Source organism: Capricornis sumatraensis, chromosome 13 (genome assembly GCF_032405125.1).
Source record: "Capricornis sumatraensis isolate serow.1 chromosome 13, serow.2, whole genome shotgun sequence".
Lineage (NCBI taxonomy): Eukaryota > Metazoa > Chordata > Mammalia > Artiodactyla > Bovidae > Capricornis > Capricornis sumatraensis.
This window is the reverse complement of record NC_091081.1, coordinates 56,622,228-56,645,230: the sequence shown is the minus strand read 5'-3', so window position 1 is coordinate 56,645,230 and position 23,003 is coordinate 56,622,228. Positions and strand designations below refer to the sequence as shown.

The window sequence follows — 23,003 nt, the reverse complement described above, 5'->3', positions numbered from 1 at the left end:
TTTCACACATACACATAGCTTTAGTGCATGAGAAATAAGTGTAATTAAGCGTTCCCCCTCACTGATTTTCATTGACTAGGTCCACATATTCTACATTGAGTGCAAAGTTACAGATTTTTAAAATAAATATCTGAACCATACTAGGCCACAAAGAAAGGAGAGGGAGCCCTCCATTGGCCTTAATAGTCTGATTTGGGTCTATCCATTTTGCACATAAACGTTAATGCTGTTCCTTTAGGATGGAAACTTTATTTTGGTATAGAACTTCGAATACAGTGGACATAACTGATTGATATGTATTAGCAGAATTCCTTAGTGTTACTATTTCACTGTTAGAAAGCCAAGCTTGTTCTTCGCATAGGAGAATGCACCTGTGACAGTTACTCCTGATGTATGTGTAGGTCTAATCTCAGAAACTCGTTGTCTCCCTATTATCGTAGCATTTGGGACCCAGATGAAGTTCATGTACTTTATTTTTTTTTACTCAAAATCATATCTGAGAGTCACTGTCAGGTATTTTTAAGGAAGATACTCTTCTGTTATCTTTAAAAAATACTTATGAAAAATGAACCACAGCATTTTGAAAATTTAGACTCTGTAGCCCTAAGGTTGAGTCAGACCTCTTAGTATCCTTTTATTTAAAATTAAGTATCTGGTTTGAGGATTTCTGCACCATATAAGGTTACCTCTGCAGTGCTAAGCTGTGCTTACATGTGCAGTAGTTTTTTTTTTTTTATTGTTTTGCTAAATGTGGTCTGGGGATCTAGGGTCCCATATCCTATAGGTACTATTCCTACATAGAATAAATCACAAAATTTAGAGGAAACCTAAGGAAAAATGTGAAGATAATTAAGCATAGGGGGAGAATCCCTGATTCCTAAAGGTTACCCAAGGGATGTCAAAGATTGACATTTTAGAGAAATGTTGACCAAGGAATTAGAAGATTATTCTTAACAGATTGTTGAGTGGTTGTATTCTATTTTTCTCTCTTGATCAAAAGATACTCTGAGTTCCCGGTTTACCCCTCAAAACTGCTTGAATGGTTTAAAAAAAAAAAGCACAGTAAAGAAGAAAAATAATGTATATGATCCTGCTCAAAATCAAGATGTGAAGGTTAAACTATTTTTCTTTGGTATCTGAATCAATATTTTTCTTTAACGCTGTTCCCTTACATGAGTCAGTAGTCATCAGTGTTTCTGTTAGTTTTAAATACACAGATTTATTCTTTGGATCATTAGATAACTGAGAATTGTCCAACTATGAATAACTATGCTTGTTTGAAAAATTTTATGAAAGAAAAGTACTATAAAACTCAAGAATAGTTTTTACTATCCACCCTTTTACATAAAAGTAGCGAAATAAATCAGTTCTTCCCCAAGGAAAGAAATCTATGTAGGGTGAACATTTGTCCCTGATAGAAAGTGAAAGCTAAAATTTGCATCATTACACTTTGCCCTCACAGCCAGTTGACTTAAATATTTCAGGTTAGAACAGACTGAATTATGCCATTTTTACACTCTCATATTTTCATTCCTGAGTCAAAACATATTAAAAAGCAACACATATCTGGTGACTGAGAAAGAGTGAAGCTTCCCTTCTCTATTCCACCTTTGCAAAGGACCATTTCCATCATTTGTACAACATTGTAGGTGAAGAAAGACCAAAGTGGCTTAATATTCTGCATCTTCTGAGGGCCAGACAATAAAGGTTGGTAATGCTGGTTCACCATTTAAGTTCAAATACAGCTTCTTTGCACCGGTGATAGCGTTTCCAATAATACTCCCCTTCTCTCTGGCCGCTTACTGGGTGACTTCAGGCGAAGATGGAAGAGGACGAAACACAGCTGGAGGAGGTGGATACTGTTCCCCCAAAGTTAAAATTCCTGGTAGTTGCTGCCTGCCATTATGATTGCGCGGGGATTGGGTGGTGCATATTTAGGATTTATTTGTGACTTTTGCTCATTGTGGCTTTAGGTTCTTAAGATTTTTATTTCTCTTTCATTTTAATGTCTTAGACTGTCCAACTCTTGAGTCATTTCTGGTGCTTGCTGATTGATACACTTATGTTTATTTGCCTTCCCCCTCCCTCCCTATGTGTGATTTAATTTCACAGAAAAATTCCTTGAGAGTAGAAGGAGATAATATTTATGTCAGACATAGCAATTTAATGTTGGAGGTTTGTATAATTTAAGAAAACAGCTCTGTCCGAATGGCTGCCCAGGCTGATGTGGACGGGGGGGTCACGCACAGGCTGGCTGGCTGGCAGCTTTCAAGCACGGTGCACGAAATGCATGGGGAAAATTCACCGTGGGAGTGCATGTTAGTATTCTGACTTTGTTCTGTTAAAGTGGCCTAGGTAGGAATATGTCTATGAGAAGTTCTCAAAGTGACACCTGGGAAAAAAGAAAAGATTCTGTGTAATCAAATGAGTAAAGTTTTTATTCATTAATCTTGAAGTTCTGCAAGTAAACCTATTTTATCCTAATGGACATGATCCATCCTTAATGTATATTAACTGCAAAAAATATTTGTCAATCTGGCATTAATTCATTTGGCCCTAGATAGGTGTCCACAATTTTTTTTTTTTTTTTTTTTGTAAAGTGAAGAATTACCAAAATCCCTGCAATTAGGAATGTGGTCCACTTAAAATCTTCCTTTTGAGAGAATGCTAATTAATGGGATTGTTTTGATTAAAATGAGTGAAATAAAATGAGAAAGAACAGAGGAAAAAGAAGCCTAGCCACCCAATTAGGAAGGTAAAATGTATTCCCCATGTCACACGAGAATGGTTTTTTGTTTCTTTCTCCCCCTTCTTTTAGGATAGGATATAGCAGTGTATTCAGTGGAAAACTCCGGTCCTCAGTAATTTGACTAATCCATTGGGTTGCTTTGGCCAGCTTTAATAACTGTTGGAAATGTATTTTTGCATAACTTACTAAAATGCTCTAAAGAATAATACATAACAGTGCTTTGAACAAATGCAAGAAATGTGCCTGATCTCAAGCCACAGTCATTTTTCCATGCCATGCAAAGATTTTTAGATTTTCCTGAGTTTTTGCAAATGGCAGTAGAAGCTCCTAGATGAGCTATCCGTACTATGCTTGCGCATGCATATGGAATATTTCATTTACTCAGATGCATGACCTATTTCTCAGGGAGCAGTGTAATTGAAAGCTATAGTCCACAGGTGGCCCCATGATTTTTGAAATGTAAGAAAGCACTTAAAGTTCAGTTAAAACTTTTTTGAATACTACCTTTTATTTCTACAAATACCGTTTATCAGGACCAATCTAAAAAAAAGAAATCCCACAAGTAACATTTGTCAGGCCTATTTCAATGAAAATTGACCTGGTAGTTTTTCTCACATCCTCTTTTAAGGACCATTTGATATGTGGGTGGCTGGGTCCCACATTTATGCTTGGCAAGGACGTGAAACCAAGATGACATTCATTTATGTTAGAGAAAGACCAAACAGAAGCAGCTTCTGGCAGCTGTTATGTTTATTCCATAAGGATTAAAAACCATTGCTGGAATTTCCTGAAAAAAGTCAACCGTTGTTTCCCCACCACCATTCTCCCCCTTTTTTTGTATGATCCTGGACTGGATTTCTTATCAGGCCCATATGCTCTGAGTCCACCTTTCTCTGATTTTACTTTCTTCATTATATTCACAGAATGCAACTCTAGTAGTAGCCCAAATCTGAAAGGTGAATTTGTAGGAACAAAGTGCCTTGCAAATGTAACTATGAGAAAGAGGGTTTATTGGCCATGTTGAATTCCATGGCTGCCTCCTCATGATTTCTTAAACAACTCTGGACAAAGAAATCGGAACTCTTTAAGGTGTGAATCATAAAAAAATTACACATTGGCTTTAATTTTCAAATTTGGACAAACTCGTATTTGTAGGTGGTGATATGGCTTTTGAGACTTGGCATTTTTCTTGCTTTATTATGTTTTTTTAATCATAAGTTTGCTTTGTCTTATTTTTGGTTTCATTTTTTATTTTTATCCTATTGGGTTTTTTTTTTTCCCCTTTTGGATTTTTTCCCTTTTATTACGTTACATATTGCTAGGACCTGGATAAGGCCCAGGAGGAAATACTGAAACACCAGGCTAGCATTAGTGAACTCAAGCGCAATTTTATGGAATCCACACCTGAACCACGCCCTAATGAATGGGAAAAACGACGTATCACACCTCTGTCCCTACAGACACAAGGGGTATGTGACTAGCTATTTGTTGGCTATATATCTCACTCCAGCTGTTCATAAGACTTAGGCTGTTAATCTATTATGTTGATTTTTATGAGAAATTAGAAAATATTCCCATTTTTTAAATGTAACTGCTAACAATTTTTTAAATACTAAATATTTATTAACAGCGTGTAATACTTATTGACATAGTTCTTGGGTAAATTGTATGAGTTATCAAAATACTTTTCAACTACTTTCAGAATAATTTCACTATTTTACTTGAGTAAATTGGTAGTAATGAATTGTTACATCAAGTGACTTAAAAACTGATGTATACTGTATTTAATAAGTTTTTTAATTATTGGCATCTGAAGTAAGAGTTTGTTTAATAATTAAAGAATTAGTAATTAAAGGGATGTAGTAATATAGACCATAGTTAGAATGGTTTAAGGTTATTACTGTGAGGATAAAGAGTTAAATTTAGCTTTGAAGACTGCTGAGCTCTGTTGAAAACTGGCAAAATGTTAATTATATAACTTATATTGAAACTTCTTAGTAATGAAATCCAGATTAATGTTTTTAAAATATTTTCACCCGTCTTTCCAAACTCATCCTTTTTCTTTCCATGGTTTACTTCTCTCCACCACCAACATAACCATTGCCTTTAAAATACATTCTTAAAATATTTCTTCATTTGTGTCTGCATCTGTTCTTTTCTGATGCTCCAAAGCCTCTCCTTTTGTCAACCAAAAACTTCATTAGCTCATTTATTTTGCTTGAGGAAATAGTAATCATCCTATATTTAATACACAGTTTTAAAAGTGTGTTCAGGTGTTACCCTACAGTTTCTCTCTTTTTCCTTTTCCTTTCACCCCTCTCTTTTCCTTAAATTCATCATCTAGTCTGACTTGAATGTTGCCAAATTGTAGGCATTTGAATTCACTATTCTCATGCTTTTTTATTCACCCTTTTCTTAAAAAGCAAAGCTGTTATTTGCTTTAAATTTCTGTGTGACAGTGGAAGGGACAAATCTCTTTAAAGCAGATGAGCAAAAGAAAAATCAGTAAACCGCAAAGATTTTTGACAATATTAAGATTTAAAACACCATAGCAGCATCTTCTGAATTGTACTACTTTTAAGTTCTTATTTTCAGCTTTTCTGAAGATATTAATGTCCATATTCCAGAATCAACCCCAGAATGTTGTGTTTTCTGGGGAAACTGATGATGTGCTGAGATTAGGTTCCCCCTTTTATGTGCCTGTTCGTCTGGTTTGTTTTGCTGACCCACACAGTCGTTTTGTGTTTGTGTTGCTGTAGGTGTAATGTGTTTGTCTTATTTGTTGATTATGTCTATTGTTTAAAACAATAGAGCAAAGGAGACCATCTTTTCAAGGATGTTTTATCCATGAAGGAGAAGCATCAGATGGTGGCAGCGCGGACAGTTGAAGAAAAGACCCAGGAGGCAGACAAGGTGTTCACCTTGCATCCTTGGATCTACTCTTGCTTTTTTCCTCTTTCCCTTGATTTCTGGCCACAGCCATGAGATACGTCTTTTCCCTTGTGTATCAACATGAATTTTTAAAAATAATTTTTGAGTGCTTGAAAAGATAATTCCATGTAAGGTAGAAACATGGGATTATTAGATGAGAATCACCGTATTGCAGAAGGACTTGATTTGAAACTCCACAATTTGAAATGCAGACATCTCTACCGATTTAGGTGATAAGTGACCCCTAATTTCAGTGGATGTGGCTGGCAGTTGGGAAACCATGATTTCATGTGAAAATGCACTGTTTGCACAATACACACTGTCGTTTTGTTAAAATAACAAACTGTGTGTGATTTAGATTACTGTTTTACTAATTACACTTGGAATCCTTTTGAATTTGTATTTTTCAGATTTTTTAAAATTTTTTTAATTGAAGGAAAATTGCTTTACAGAATTTTGGGGTTTTCTGTTATACATCGACAATAATCAGCCATAGGGACAATCATTTTTAATGGGACAGAAGATTTTGGTGCACACAAGCAGCCCCTCAGATCTCTCTGTGCTCCTACATATATTAAGTATCTGGCATTTCTAAAGAAGTTAGTTTTCTGTTGCTTTTCCATTCTTATTCCTCTGAGTTTAGCCAGCTGATCCACCTGCTGTTTATTGGGACTAGAATGCCTACAGTCTAGTGTGGAAGATAGCAGACATGCAAATTAGTGAGTGGAAAATTTGGGGTACAAAGAAGTATTAAGGAGATGAAATACTTAAACATTATAGGAGGATTGAGAAGGCATGAGAAGAGATAACATTTGAGTTGAGGCCTTAATGATGAAAAAGAAGGTGGACATGTGACGTTTCTTCCATGTGTAAGGAAGAGCAAATGCAACAGCCCCAAGACCGGAATGTCTTTAAAGGTCTGAAAGACCAAATGACAAGCTCTTAGAAGAGTCATAGAGGTCAGACCCCAGATCTTGGCAGGATCTTTAAGAGCACAGTAACAGTTTGGAATTGTTATAGGAGTGAGTGGGGGGAAGCCATTGGAGAGCTTTAAGATGAGTAGTGATATAATCTCACGTGTCTAACGAAAATCCCTCTGGTGCTGAATGAGGAATGGATTATAGGGGATGTGAATGAGAGCACAGATTGGAATGAGGAGAAAGTGTTTCCTTCCCACCTCATCTGATTTTGTTAATCAGTAGAGAGTATTACTCATCAGAACGTACACTGGGGTGGTGGAGGAGGCAGAATAAGTGGAAGATGAAGCTTTGCACTAAAAGGATTTGAGGTCTAGGTGAGATGAAATATTTTTGGAACCCTGCAGATGTGAAAGATAACATCATAAAGTTAAACTGAGTAGCATCTTTATATACTTGAAAGGTTAGTTTGAAATCCAAAGCAAATCAGACTCTATCAAATGATTATTTTAATATCATATGCTTTGAAATATATAGTTTTGAAAATTTATCCTCCTGAGAAGAGAGTGAGATGACATCTTTTGATCAATTTAAAGTGATGTCCTTAAAGTAGGAAACTTTAGGATTTTGGTGAAGATGTTTAAAATGATCATGTTTTCTGGATGTCATCATTTAGGAATGTACAATATAAACTGTGTACAGTGAAAACTATCCATTCATTATTGTAGAAGTTAACATTAAAATGATGTCATGTGAAATTTAAATATGGAATTCACCCACTCTTAAACTCCTAAATGGTTTATCTGCAATTGAAGTTATTGCTTTTTTCTTATTCTTCTCCTCTGTAGCACATGCTAGAAAATATGTACTTATTTGACACATGTATGGATTGTTATAACTGCAATCATCCATTCACCCAATAAACATTTTTTGACCACTTACAATGTACTTCCTCTCCCACTCCTCAACACATCACTATTAGTTGAAAGTTAAGTAAGTCTACAGGAGTATTTTGACTTTTAAGAGAGTATCTTTTAAATTGCTATCTTTCTTTCAACTTCATTTTGCTACTTAATTTTTCAGAGTTTCTTGATTTTCTTTAAATTGCAGTCCTTAATAAAATGCAAAATAAAAATTAAACATAGGTATAATTTCTCCAGATTTCCAAATGTCTATAATGAATTTTATAGATTAAAAAAAAATTGTTTCTTGTTTAGAAATTGATACATCAAACTTTCAAAATGACTTTAGTATATTATGAATCATTTTGAGAATAGGGCAGAAAATTTGAAATCAAATTACTTAGTCTTTAATAGGCAAATTAGGGCTTCCCTGGCGGCTCAGATGGTAAAGATGCCTACGATGCAGTTAGACCCAGGTTCAATCCCTGGGTCAGGAAGATCCCCTGGAGAAGGGAATGGCAGCCCACTCCAGTCTTCTTCCCTGAAGAATTCCATGGACAGAGGAGTCTGGTGGGCTGCAGTCCATGGGGTTACAAAGAGTGGACATGATACGTACATATAGGCTAATTGTTATTATTAAATATTATTAATTTTTTTGGTATCAATATATTCTCATATATTGTGGGCATTATGACATACTTAAACTTGTATAGGGCTTCCCTGGTGGCTCAGACAGTAAAGAGCCTGTCTGCAGTGCAGGAGACCCAGGTTCGATCCCTGGGTCAGGAAGATCCCCTGGAGAAGGAAATGGTAACCCACTCCAGTATTCTTGCCTGGAAAATCCCATGGATGGAGGAGCGTGGCAGGCTATACAGTCCATGGGGTTGCAAAGAGTCAGAAATGATTGAATGACTTCACTTTCTTTCTTTGAACATGTATAAAATTTCTCTCAAGAGTCTAGTAGAGATTACATAGACTGTAGTTTTAAGATACTTTTGGACCTATTTTATTGAATACTTAGATGCATGGTACTTACTTCAATTCCCCAGTGATCTTTTACCTAGTAGGACACCATCTCCACCTACCTGACCCTGGGGATGATGTAATTATGGAGACTTAATTCAGCTGAAATTGTCCAGAAGTTTTTTTCTCTCCTGACTATTGTAATTGCTTATGCACCTTGCTCTCCTCATCTCTGAAGCAACTTAGCATGCTCCGCATCTCCTTGTAGCTACCACTCATCCTGGTTAGGGCACTGTCCCACAAGGCACCCCAGAGTGCCTTTCATTTATTCATTCATTTGTCTCTGATCCCTGAGCTGTGGGGTTTGTTAGGACATATTATTGCACACATCTAACGTGAGAGGGAGCTACTTGATAATTCCTTACCGTTGGTGTTCTAGGTATAATATCTGAGATAATCCCCAGCTTCCCTGATATACCATCAGGGACCGTCATTTAAGGGCTAGAAAGGCAAAGATTAAATTCACCTTAGTAGCTTTTCAGAGACAGATAATTTTTACATTGCTTAGCATTTACCCTCTGAAGTTTGTCTTCCTGTTTAGAATTTTTTCCTTTACCCATTTCTTACTGAAAGAAAAAGAGACACTATTTCTTTATTCCATAGCATATCTAGCATATCTGAGGGAACTTCAGTGGGTTACTGTCACAGTGCTTGTGGTATGGACAAAGTGGTATAGGGAAGGGAGAGATCATAGGAGCTGAAATAGTGAAGGCCATATGCAGAACCCCAGAGTGACGACGGAATTGGCAAGGCCCAGAGTGCCTAGTTACGAGTGTTGGAGGCAGGGGGTTAGGGACATAAGGTCTAACACTGAAATAAGTGTAGCAAGTGGAGGGGCCCCGGAAGAGGCTGTTACATGCAGAAAGGCCCATGCCCAGAAGCTCCTTCAAGATTATACAAAGTAGCGTTTGATATGCAGGTGGGTCAGTCATGCTCAGCTTGTGATAAAGTTTCAGTGAGAAACCAGAGTTTAGTGCATTTCTGAAGGCTACAGTATGAACAACCTTCAAACGGTGGAAAGCCAGCATCCAGGCAAATGGCCACAGATGCCTGCTGCAGCAGCATCTTCAGAATCCTCGCCTTTCTTTCAATGTATGCTGCTCTGTGATTCTTTCTTGCGTAACCTTCACTTTCTTTCAATAGGTCACCGCTGTCAGTTCTGACTCATTGCTAATTCTTTGCTCTTCCTTTTCTGACCTCTCCAGAGCCTAGAAGAGGAGATAACATCCATTTTGTTTAGTGAAAAGGGCTTTTCTGATAGCATGAAAGCCTCCTTCAGCTCAGCCACCACTTGGACAGCAGAGGGCACTGTTGTGAACTCTAATGCACCTTCTGAAAAGCTTTCCTCGCCCTTCTCACGGTTGCCTGAGGTGCATTTTGCTTTGTTTCCCATTCTTTAAAAGTCACATTTAAGAGTGGTTTTTATTTTTTGAGTATTAAGGAACCCTTTCCTCCAGTGCTTTCATTGGTGAAATTAACTCTTCCTGGGAGAAACCTTTGAGAAATAATGAGTGAATTTGAACACGAGGAAAAGATACCGATTGGATGTTTCTCTTGCTTTCTATTCTCCCCTCTCCATTCTGCCTAAATTGAGAGAATCATTTAAACCAGTCACAAAGGTACAGAGTCTGGGGTGTTATGTGGAGGGAAACCTTCAACCACATAGAAGAAGCTAAGGCATTTTTTGCAGAAATTTTCAAAGCCAAAATGTCTTTTAAACATCTTCAGATGGCTTATTATTTTAAAAATTCTGCTCATAGGGAAAAAATTGAAGTGCTTGCCATAGTCAGTTTTAATTTTGGGGGGAGTGACCCCTAAGGGATTCCCTGAACTTGGGCAGAATCCATCTGGCCATAGTAATAAAAGTAATAATAATGAAATATCTCCTTTAGAAATGTTCTGATCACTGGATATCTTTATTTATAAAGAAGTTTGTAAGGATTTACAGTTGAATGTTGCCTAAGTAGCAAACTCAGTTTAGAGGTTTCTAGTTTAACATGCGAAACCTCAGCTTTCAATAACATTGGAAAGATGGCTCTCTTGTTCTGTCAGTGAAATGACTTACATGGTATTAATGTTGAGCATTGAAAATGTTCTCTTACCATACATTTAAGAACAACAGTGCAGGTCAAAGACGGTCTGTGAGTATATGTTGATAGGTGTCCTTTTAGGACCTTTTGCTCATAGTTTTCCATGTTGCTGGAGCAGATAAACATGAGCTTGTGTTATTTACTGTACGAAGCAGCTCCAAGTCCAGTTAGCGTCTTGGCAGCTTCACAGTGTGGTTTGTTTCTGCCCAGAGGGTTCAGAGGTGCAGTGCTCTTCATTTAGCATTGAGATACCTTCCTAAATAAGTAGGGCTACTGTCTCTAGCTGAATTTGTAAAGTCAGAGCACAAGGCATTAGTGCTACTGGAATGCCAAAAACTTGGCTAGGAATTATTTGTATCAGTATAAATTAGCCTTTTCAAAAAATAAGGAAAATTTTAATCTTCAAAAACAGATTCCTTTTTAAGAAAGTTTCTACCCTGATTATCAATGCTGTAGTATAGTAAGTTATATTTCTAATGTATTTGGTCTTCAAGCATTTATTTGAACATTTAGGTGCTGTACTTAGCGAAAGTAAATTTATACCCCCAAAGTAGATACCTGCAGGGGGCAGCAATGAGCATCTCAAATAATAAACTTGGTTCATTTAAATTTTCAAATGGAGGAGCTAAATTCTAAGCGAAAACACTTGGAGCCATCACTGACATCCACCCTAATGTTATAATACCCCTTTTTGCTAATCTATAACACAGTTTGGGATGCTAATAACCATTTCTGAAATGGCAACACTTTTGTGTTAATAACTATCCGAGACCAAGTATAATTTTGCCAATTAAAACTGATTTTTAAATAAGCCAGCAAAATATAAAAATATCATCTTATTGAAAATTCATTTAGGAATCGTGTTCAGGCCATGCTGTGTGTGTGTGTTTTTTTTTTTTTTTCTCAAGTCTGATTAAAATCAAGCTGTCAATAGATTTTAAGTCTTAACATATAAACTTTATTATTATTTTTTTAACATATAAACTTTAAAATAACGAGTAAGCTTTGGTATACTTCCATTCCCCACCCCAACCCCTCCACCACACCTTTTCAACAAGAAGGAGCTTATAGATCTAAGTATAATAAAAGGATTTCATTTCTTTGGGAGGATGCTGGCTATTTTTGTGTTTTTGTTTCCTTCCCTAAGCTTCTTGCATTTGTCTGGATTCTCCTTCACGTGACCTTGAGCAAAAGGTTTTTTATAGCTGTTGGTTCTTGCTGCTCTGCTTCGCAGTGTCAGATGTTTGTCTTGGTGGGTGTCGAGGTAAACCTTTATTGATTTTGTGTCCTCGGTTGCTTTTTGTTCCGCAGAGACGTGCTCCTGAGTCCGAAGGGCCTTGCGCCGGAGCCACTGATGCTGTTAAGGTTCTCCCCTTTACCATGTTAACACCATTGCCCGACGTTTCCAATCCTGCTCACGTTTCCCCCCGCTTCCCTTTCAGTCCGCCATCATCATCATCATCTTTGCTTTTCTCCATGACATGAAACCTGCCATCGGTTAATTTGGGTTGCCGTCGTTTTTTATTTATTCATCTATTTTTGTTTCCCCTCATCCATTTTTGTTTCTGTGCAGAGTTCACTTGAGACTCTTAATGTAGTGGAGGAGAAGAAGCAGGCAGAGGTTGGGAAAGACGAAAGAGTAATCCCCGAAGAAATGAACGGTAAAGAGCTGTCCCCTGGGCGTGGTCCTGGGGAGATGCGGAAGGTGGAGCCAGGGATGCAGAAAGACTCCACCTCCCTGTCTTCTGAGAGCAGCAGCAGCAGCAGCGAGAGCGAGGAGGAGGAGGACGTGGGGGAGTACCGGCCCCACCACCGGGTGACTGAGGGCACCATCAGGGAGGAGCAGGAGGAGGACGAAGAGGAGGTGGAGGAGGCACCCGGCCAAGCAGCCAAGGTAGTAGACAGGGAGGACCCAGTGCCAGCAGCCAGCCCAGTCACACACGCAGGGGCCAGTGTCGGCCTAGTAGAAACAGTGCCCCAGGAAGAGGTAGTGGCCCCCCAGATCCCTGCCGAGAAGAGTGTACACGAAGGCGCTGTTAAGCAAGACGCCGGCGAAGAAACAGAGGAGGAGCTGCAGAAGGTTAACGGAGAGGTGGCTCATGTTGACACTGATGTTTTGCCACAGATTATTTGTTGTTCAGAGGTAAATGGGAGCTCAACTCTAGAGCTGTTTCTCAGGTGGAGAACACCTGCCTCTCCTCCTCTCCTGTCCTCCCCGTTCTCCTTCAGCTTTTCCGGCAAGATTCTGAATTTGATCTCTCCGGGGAGGAAGGGGGATGGCCCTGCTCTGTCGATTTTTCTGCCCCCTGGGGTCACAGTTTCTGGCATCTTTACTGCAACTGGATCTCCTGATAGAGTAAACCTTCCGACAGCAGCCACTTCGTTTTTGTTTTTGTTTTTCCCTTCTCATTTCACACTGAAATTTTTCTTTGCACGTTTTCAGATTTTTTTCAAGGCTTATCTTTAAGTTGCACTGCCTCCTCATACTAAATGCCTGAATTCTTTTCATTAGGAAATTGTGTGTGTATTGTTGGAAAATGGTCAGTGTGAGTGTTGCTGGTGTTACGACTAGGTTTGACCTTCTGGCTCATTCTCTCTTCAATATAAGATTTTCAGGAATGGCAGCAGGCTCCTATTACCGTGGTGCTCAGAATTCAGCATCTAGCAATGATGAAAACGTTATTTCTTGAATACCACTGGCATTTCAGGTTTTAGATTCTAGGGATTGTACAGTCTGGTCAAGGGACTTAGCTTTCCTTCTGGCCAGCGAGAAGCTAAGCAGAGGATACCCTTCTCTTTGCATTCTGTCTTCTAGTCAATTCTGGATTATTTACAAGTTTGGTTATATGTTTTGTGACTTGTCTCGATCAAGCATGAGTCTTTCCATTTTTCTCTTCAAGAAACAGAACTTTCCACACTCCTCTGAGATGAAGTCTTGGTCATTTAGGTGCAGGGTCCCTGATTTGGGAGTTAAAGTTATGCTGAGGAAAGATTTACTTCTATGTGAATGTTCCTTGACTCTAAAGTTAAATGCCAAAAGTGAGGGTTTTCCATGTTTGCTCTCGTTCATGGGGTGGAAAATCTTGAACTGACTTTGTCTTGAAATAATTAACTGGATTTATGTTACTTTTAAATTTCTGATTTCACTTCAGCAGATGACATTTTGAAAGTCTTTAAATGCTTTGAACTATTGCTTTCTGCAGAGATTTCCTCTTTAAATTATTACACTTGGGAATTTTCTCTCAAGGAAAGCACTGTAGTGTTTTGGTAGCAGTATAGTCTGTATTAAGCATACATGCTTGGCAGACTCCAGTGTTAACAGCCTGTGACCCTCTGTTTGGATGTTTTAAATAGTTCAGAGCATTAATGCATCAATGGTGGAGTAACTCTAGAGATATATCACATTTTAACTTATGTCATACAGAAGAAACACTGTAAGATTTAGATTAGTATAACTGAAAACAATGCTGCTTGAAGATATTCTTTCTGAAAATGAAATCTCTGTATCAGCAGGGCAGCAAGGGCTTTTTGGGGAAAGAGTACAGCTTAGCCTACCAACTAGGTGTGCCAATTAAAGACCATGAGCCTTCACACAGACCATGTGGTTCTTTAAACTGTAATAAAAATGGAGGCAGGTCACTTCTCATCATTAATTCTGTTTTGTTTTCTTTTCAATTTGATCACTACTTGCTTAAAGCTAAAGTTTCTATATCACTGTACGCCAGGCTTGACACGTAAGTAATTTGGGACCATTGTAATTTGAAACCTACCACAATTTCAGGAGCCATTATGCTAGCTTATTCTTCATATATATATCTATACACATATATATGATTTTGAAGGAAAGTGTTTTTCTTTTGTGTCCTTCTTATTATTTCCTTTTGCTCTTTTCGTTTGTGTATGAGTGTGTGTTTGGATATATTTCAGTTATTTTTGAAGGCTCCGTTAAGCACATTTATTTTATTACCTTTAGAATTTATGTTTCCCTTCCTTTTTGCTTCAGCCACCAGTGGTAAAAACAGAGATGGTAACAATTTCTGATGCCTCACAAAGGACAGAAATCTCCACCAAGGAAGTCCCTATTGTCCAAACGGAGACCAAAACCATCACATATGAGTCTCCACAGGTACAGAAGCTTTAGACGTGGACAGTTTGAGTTCTTTTTTTTACTTACTTTGTTTCTGTTTTCATTCTGTCTTCTCCTAGTTTACATTTCTGACTTTGACATAGCTTTTTATATTTTCACTTTGTAACTGTACTTTAGCCACATACCTTGCTGCAATTGAATTGCTGACCCAGTAATTATGGGGGAAGAGTATATGTGATTTTTTTAGGACAGACTGTACCAATGTTGTTCTTATTATTCTTACAAACCATTTCTGGCTTGATATATCCAGAAATGTTTATGTATACTTGGGGAACACATCATCTTACAACATTTATTGGATCTGATGTAATTTGTGGATTCCTAGAATTAGGCTTTTATCCCTGCCACCCTCCCACCCCTGACTTCATGAAGACAGAGCAGATCAACTCACTTTTGTTTGCATATTCACATACACATCTGTGCTTCTCCTCACAGTTGATTATTTTCCAATAACATATGTCACCATTCTTACATAAATATACTGTGCGTCTAAATAATTATCACATTTGTGTGTTTGATTTTTGGTATTCACACATTGATTCTGTAAAGATTTGAAGTAAGAATTAAGATATTTAACCGTAAGAGTATCAAAAAGGGGGAAATAGTTATCATTTGAAAATGGAACTGTTTAGAAACCTAGACAACCCTTTTCTCAACTGAGAGATTTAGTATTCTAGCAGGTACCATGGTGGGGGATTGCAGATTGTCCTCTCAAAATAGTTTTTTCAAGCTGTAATGCATGTATGTGTGAAACAGTCTTTAAAAAATTTTTTTAAGATATGCTCTCTGTAAATGTGCATAGATCCCCCATAAGTACAACTAGGTTTCTTATGAATGGGTGTGGTGGGAGAGCCTGTCTTCATGTGTTTCTATTGTGGTAAGTGCCCTCGTAAAGAAATACAGGAGCATGACCCGAGCTCGAAAGATTTCCTCCTAACTTATAGTAAGAAAGACTCTGAACCTTCCAGTTATTTCCTGTGTCAGTATCAGGAAACTGGAGACAAATATGTTTGGTGGTCTTAGCATAAACTTGTAGGTCGTTAATGTGCTTCATTATTTCCCCTGGTAAATTCTAGAACTTTCTAGTATCAAAGCAAAGAAGTTAAACCATATGTAGACATATGTCTAGATATAAGATTTATGTATGTGCGATATATGCACACACACATGTAGGAGAGTGCATGCGCAGGTGTGCATGTGTGCCATATGCATTGGGGCTGTGTATATGCACAAACTATTACGGGAACAGTGTCATTTTAAAAAGAAATAGAGATAAGCAATTAACCAAATCATGTAAGCTTGGTCTCTCCTAGGCAGGCTCTGTTGCTTAGTAATATGAGAAAACATTTATTTTTACCCATCTGTGCTTAAAAAACAACAAACCCAGTACTTCTGGTCACTGTGGAAACTTCTCTGCTTGGTTCTCTGGTTTCTTCTTCTAGATTCTGCAAATGGCCCTCAGATTTTCTCATGACTCCCCTGTAGGTCTCAGTCCCATCTTCTACTTCCATCCTTCCTTTTTTCTCTCTGCTCATGCATGTGCATTTAATCCTTGCCTTTACTCTTTAAATGCTAGCCAATCTATGATCAGTAAATCACCATTACAAACATGCTGGGGATTGGCAGCTAGCATCTTCTGCCAACTGCATAGATCTTAAAAGATACGTGTTTGACTGGGAGGGGTCTTCTCTGACAGCAGAACGGAAGTTAAGCATTACTTTGTATTTTCCCCCTAAATCTCCAAAGATTGATGGCGGGGCTGGTGGTGACTCAGGCACGTTACTGACTGCACAGACCATCACATCTGAGTCCGTGTCGACAACAACAACCACACACATCACCAAGGTAAAGCAATCCAGGTTCTGTACATTGCCAACAGAATCTTTTCTGAATTGTTTCTTTGTTCCTATTCACCCTTCAAAGTTTTACACACAGTGCCCTCAGTAAACATCCATAGATTTAAAGTATGCAAGAAATTGGGCTCCACTGACATTTGTATTTAAACCAAATTGCAAATTTGTAAAGTACATGGGGTAAAAATATGTTCAAAATAGCTATACCTGAGAGAGCTATAAGAGCAGAAGGAACTTAGTAAAATAGAAGCATAGGTTTGGTAAGTACCAGTTAGCTCTCCTGACTGAAGCAAATGAGTGGAGACCGCCACTGGAAATTTTCACCAAGTTATTCAAATAAAGTAAATTTCCCCCATTGATTTAAGGTTCTAGTATGTGGATTTGGGGCATTTTTTCCAGATCATTCTCTTAAGTGTTTAACATGTGATAACCAGTGATTCTTAAAATGTGGTCTCTGCACTTGCAGCAATAGTCTCATCCAGGGGCTTGCTAGCAGTGTGAATACTGTGGCCCCGGTCCAGGTCTTCTGAAACCCAAGGAGTGTTTAGGAAGCCCTCCAAGTGATTCCAGTGTTTGCTGTGGTCATCTTATTTTTAACCAAGCATTATTTTCTAGTAATGCCTGCTGCTTCTACTAGAGACTGAAGGTCCCAAATGTATCCCTTTTGCCCTCCTCACTCGATATTTCAACAACAAAAAAAGTCCCCAAAATGCATGATGGTATTGGTGTTCATTTTAAAGTGTATCTAGCTATTAAAACCTAATGATCTCTGTGGTCAGCCCTCTGTCTTATACTTAGGTGTAATCACGCATGACTCTGTAAATTTATCAGTGTTGTAGAGGTTGGGTCTGTGCTTTCTCAGGACTGTGGTATTTACTCATGGTTTAGAGTGTCAGAGCATATGATCTCTCAGCCTCTATCATGCCCGAGGCTCTGTCACCTTGCTCCAAGCCAGTGACTCTGTTTGGCAGTTTACCCAGAAGTTCCTGCTCCCGGGTCCCCTCTAGCTTTTGTTCAGCCACGTTCTGTGTTCACGTCACAACCACATGCGGAATCAAATCAAACACTGGGTGGAAGTCTTTCTATCACCTTCACCCATCTTATGTCTCTTAAAGCAAATCCAAGTTCTCTTTCTGTTATTGCACTAAACTAAACGAACAAAATTGCTAAATGGATTTGTATGAAGCTAGTAGAACTTTCAGAGCTATAACATCAAGCAATTTTCCAAACCTGACTAAACCAGATGTCTAAATGATTAGGAGTCCCTGTAAATTCTACAAAAACCAAACAACTATTTCTTCCCTGCTTGCTTCTTTTCAAAACAATGACCAATCGGAAATGAAGAAACTCAGGAAATTGTAATGAAATGTTCCAGTGGAACTGTTTGGATTAAATGACATCTATTGCATCCTGATCTCACCTGAATTATGATAGATTTTTTTAAGGTTGCTTTCAAATTGGACGATAGAATTCTACATTGAGCGTATAAATAAAGAAATTTCTGGAGCGTCAGTGTTCCCTTCTCAGTGTCAGTTGCCTAGTGATTATCAGAAGGTCTAGGTGTGCTCCATTTGTGTTTTCTCTGATTGTGTGTAAACATGTTTGAGTGATTGCTAACCCCCCTCCCTTTTCCTTTATGACCTCTAGACTGTAAAAGGTGGAATATCTGAAACAAGAATTGAGAAACGCATCGTGATCACAGGAGATGCAGATATTGACCATGACCAGGTAAAGATCAGAGCATCTGTTTCTGAAACTGACCATGCTCATTTTCTAAGTTTCTGTCACGGCACATTCCTGCGTCACATCCCTTCTCCCAGTACCTCCTGGATGAACCCACCTCCTGAGCCTGGCATGAGGACACCTCACAGCCTAGACACACAGCTGTCCTTTCAGCCTTCCTAACACTGAATTGCATAAAACATGGGCTGCTTTTTCATTTTCCACTAGCTTTACACACACCTTTGTGTGTAAATATTAAAAAATTTTGGCAACCTTCAGGCATTCATGCGGGCCTGATTTAATGGTAAGTCATCAGTTATTAGAAAATAAATGGCATTTTCATGACCTTGGCTTCAAAAAATAAGGAAAGCTGCTAAGTTTGACTTATGCCTGTCTTTGGGGACTTATCAAGCATTTTTTAATAGCATTAGAAAAGTTGGGCTGTTTACCTCTAGTCATTACCATTATTGAGGGGTAGGAGAAGGTAATATAAGGTCTCTTACAAAGTGAAAATTTACATGTATTCAGGAAAGATTTGTTTAAAGAATCATAGTGCTTCCATCCTATTGTTGAGCAGAATGGATGCCTTTAAAAAGCAGGCAATGAATGGAACCCCTGTGACTTGGAGAGTTGTTTTACTTTTAGACTGCAGTGCCAAGTGGTGATGAGAATTTTTTGTCTTGTTATATTCTGAGTGATTTTTATCCCAACTTTAAAGGAGACCAAGCTTTTTTCCTTTTACAATAATTTGAGGAAAAGGAAATGTTCATTTGGCTATCTCAGCTGAGAAGTAGAAACAAATGATAGTTAACCCAGCTTTTAACACTACTGGACTTGGGAAAGAGAATTTTAGAGAACAAAATTTCTCATTTAAGGGCTCACTGTATGTGGCCAAAGAGGAATAGGTTTTCTTCTATGCCTAGAAAGAAAATTATTATTTTTTAATTACTGTATACATAATTTTACTTACATATTTCATAATGTATTTTTTTAAATTCCATGAGAGTTTTAGGGGTAAAGGGTTGCCCTGACTATTTTGACTTAGTAGTGGGCATTCCTAGTATATGACCGTACATGTGTCTCTTCATTACTAGGAAGTGAATCACCTATGTGGAGACCAAGCCTCTGGTTTCCTATATAGTGGACTTATTCTGCTTCTCTTCACTAAGTGTTGAATTGCTCTGACCTTAAGTTTGAATAAACCCTATGCTTAGTCTGTTTCCCTCTGGGACTCCCACTCAGCCTTTGCTGAATGTGTGCTGGGCAAGAGCCTGCATTCTTTGGCATGATGGAAGGTGGGAATCAGTGCCTTCTCTCAGCCTTTGTTTCTTCCGTGCTCTCTCTCCACTGCACTAGGCCTTTCAGACTTTAAAATGCCACTTTTTCTCTTGATGGATTACTCTCAGGTTTTATTTTATGTGTATTTCTTTGTCCTGTTTTAACCTGAAAACTAAAATCTAGATGATACTGCTTCTGAACAGCAGATATTAAAAACACAGCCTGAAATGTCAGTTCCAAAATAACACACATTCCTAATTCTTCCATTAAAAAAGAGTCACGATGATGCATCATAGCTTTAGCTGTTGCTCTGAGGACACACAACTTGTGTGCATGATGTTCTGTTTTAGCCCATTTTGAAACAGAGGAGGGAGGGCGGAGGATAAATTAGGTTGGGATTAACACACACACTACTCTGTATAAACAGGTAAACAGCAAGGATCTACTGTATAGCACAGGGAACTATATTGTGTCTTGTAATAAGCAATTGGAAAAGAATCTGAAAAAAAAAAGGATATATATCACTTTCTATACATCTGAAACTAACTATATACTCCAGTTTAAAAAAAAACAAAACTAAAAATGAGGTCAGGTATCCAAATGAAGAGAAATTTACCCTTTTCATAACTTTTAATGAAAAAGTTAAAAGCTTAAAATATTTTTGAGTAAATGTAATTGTGGCTTCTGCTGTGCTTGTTATCCAAAGCTCATGGTCTATTTGCTTTCTCCTTAAAGCCTGTGAATGAGACTATGAAACTATTTAAAAGTAAAGGAGGAAAATCACTTCCCTGGCAAAAACTGAGGTTGATCATGCAGTGACTTTCTTGTCATTGGCACCTTTTTCAGTTCCTTGCCTACATCAGAAGAATTTTAATAGTGGAAGGAAATCCTTCATCTGAGCAAGACAGGAAAAAAAAGAATCTTTTTTTTTGTGTTGGCAAATGAAAGAGGCATGCTTCTGTAGAAACTCACTTTGCAAGTTCTACACCTGATGGCTCCCAGCTCTGAACCAGGGAGGGAGAAACAAGATGGCAGTGTTAGCTTTCTAATAAAATAACTTCTCAACTTGGCAATGTGATGTGATAGCTTTCTCACAGTCTTGATTGTTGCTATAATACATTAACATTTTACAGTATTTTATTATATATACTGATGCTTGCTATGGAAGGAAAGGAACTAAAGGAAGACTGATTTCAAATGCATTTGAAGATGATAATAGCAGTTTTCCATTTTCCCTACTTTTCAGCTAATTAAAGTGTGTTTCATGTATTCCACTTTCTCTTGGGTATCATGTATATTTCCTCTTTAACAAGTACACTGGTTTAATGTAGGCAGATTTTTGTGAAAGAAAGTGAAAGTGTTGGTTGCTCAATTGCATCCGATTCTTTGCAACCCCATGGACTGAGGCCCTACAGGCTTCTCTGTCCATGGAATTCTCCTGGCAAGAATACTGGAGTGGGTTGCCATTTCCTTCTCCAGGGCATCTTCCCGACCCAGGGGTCAAACTTGGGTTTCCTGCATTGCAGGCAGATTCTTTACCATCTGAGCCACCAGGGAAGCCCAGGCAGACCTCTGTAACGAACATAAATTCAAAGTGTCTGAGAAGTAGGTTGTAGCCACTTTGGCCCCCATCAGAGTTGGGCTTTCTCAGATGGGATTCCGCAGACCAGCTGGGAGTAGGTCAAGTGTTACTTAGAGGCCCCCTGCTGTACTGGGTCTCCTTCCCCATTCACACTGCAGTCGGTACGTAGCAGCACTTTCTGTCCTGCTCCGAGACCAGGTCCCCACTCCACTCCCACCCTCCTGGCTGCCTTCTCTCTCCATGTGACAAGCAGTTGTGCTGCGGCTCAAATGGAAGCCTGAACCCCTAAGTTCTCTCTTGTCCCGACACAGGTTAGTCACCAGAATTTGTTCGCCAGTAGGAACTGAAGCACCTTCAAGTGCCTTCCAAGCTGAGTAAAAAACTTGCGGCGTAAAAAATAATCTTTTGTTAGCTTTATCTTTCTTTGTGGAACGAGGCTCAGGGTTTTGTTCTGTAACCTTCCAGCTGACAGAAACAGTGTTGCAAACAAGAAATGCAGTTGTCCTTGAAGGCAGGTGACAGAGTCAGAAGAAATTCTGCTGCTGTTTTCAAAGGCCTGTTTTCCTGATGAGATACAACTCTCTCTCTCCTAGTAGGACTTCTTTTTTGTTTGCCAGTTCTGTGCTAGAAGAGTACTGTTCTGTGTGGGTTTTCTTTTGCTTTCTCCCTAAGACTTCTTTCCCTCTGAAAAATAGGATCTTTCCACTTTGTGTATAATCTATATATACAGTTTACTTTCTTATCAAGCACAGAGAAACCTTGTCTGCTTTCTCATAGCCAGGTCTAGAAAAGGGCCCATGAACCAAAGGAGTGGCAGCTCAGGTTCTTTTCCTGCCCTGCAGCCCCCCAGGAGGGTGGCCCTGAGAGAGCCCGTTAACCTTTGCACCTTCGCTGTTTCCATGTAAAAGAGGGAGCCGTGTTTTATTATCTAAAGATTAGTCTCTCTTCTCTTTAGCTTTTAACTGATTATCATCATTGTTGCTTGCAGTTTTCATCGTTCCATGTCCTGGAAGTTGATAGATATTTTTCCTGCAACATTCCTCAAGCAATTACTGAGAGCTTAAGAGGGAAAAGATGAGCTGAGCCTGGTCCTGTGCTGGGGGGTGTGTGGGGGGTGGGAGGGTGGGTGGGTGAGGCAACTAGAAAACTACAAGTATCACTAAAGTGTGGAGGGCAGACAGCATGCCAGAGGCTTTAGGTCATTCCTTAAGTCCATGCAGCAGGCCTTAACATGATCTTTACAATCTCAGCATCAGTGTCAGGTAATGGATGAAAATTCTGAGGTCAGAGAAGATCTGTTTTCTCCATGTCTCAATGTATCATGTATCAGTGTCAGGCTGGGTGGAATTCAGGGCCAGAGTGTTTCTCCTCCATGAATTGTTATCTGGAAATGGATGGGAGAAATGGGAAATCTGGGGAAATGAGAGGGACTCTCTGAAATGAACAAGGAGGCCATTTCAGATCTTCTTGCTTCCTCAGATAAAGCAATGAAAGCATTGCTTTTTGCTGGAGGCTGGAACGCAGGTGATGGGTGTGCTCATGCATTGCCACCCTGAAAAAGAACCTCTTTCTCTGCTCACCATGCTCTCTCCTGACCCCACAGGCGCTGGCCCAGGCCATCAGGGAAGCCAGGGAGCAGCACCCCGACATGTCGGTCACGAGGGTGGTGGTGCACAAAGAAACTGAGTTGGAGGAGGGGGAAGAGTAAGGTAAGAGCCCTGTCATCTGTGCTGTGTCCCTGAACCTGTGGAGTAATCTGAAAGGCATGTCTGCATCACGGTGCCTTTCTCCTACAGTCCGCCCAATCTT

At 38.9% G+C, this 23,003-nt stretch overlaps 1 protein-coding gene across 4 annotated transcripts in view; it reads left to right on the top strand.

The window, feature by feature from the left end:
- The window catches only part of EPB41L2 (erythrocyte membrane protein band 4.1 like 2), a 209,237-nt gene that overhangs the window by 167,557 nt on the left and 18,677 nt on the right, over nt 1-23,003 (top strand). The window contains exons 13-21 of one of the 4 annotated variants that reach the window (XM_068985483.1): nt 2,113-2,175; nt 4,072-4,218; nt 5,561-5,662; nt 11,924-11,977; nt 12,186-12,755; nt 14,616-14,738; nt 16,506-16,604; nt 18,260-18,340; nt 22,798-22,903. In XM_068985483.1, coding sequence (XP_068841584.1) covers nt 2,113-2,175; nt 4,072-4,218; nt 5,561-5,662; nt 11,924-11,977; nt 12,186-12,755; nt 14,616-14,738; nt 16,506-16,604; nt 18,260-18,340; nt 22,798-22,902 — 1,344 coding nt within the window. In that variant the 3' untranslated portion in view covers nt 22,903. The remainder of the gene's footprint in view (nt 1-2,112; nt 2,176-4,071; nt 4,219-5,560; nt 5,663-11,923; nt 11,978-12,185; nt 12,756-14,615; nt 14,739-16,505; nt 16,605-18,259; nt 18,341-22,797; nt 22,904-23,003) is intronic. The other 3 variants (XM_068985484.1, XM_068985485.1, XM_068985486.1) reach the window with 3 other exon arrangements.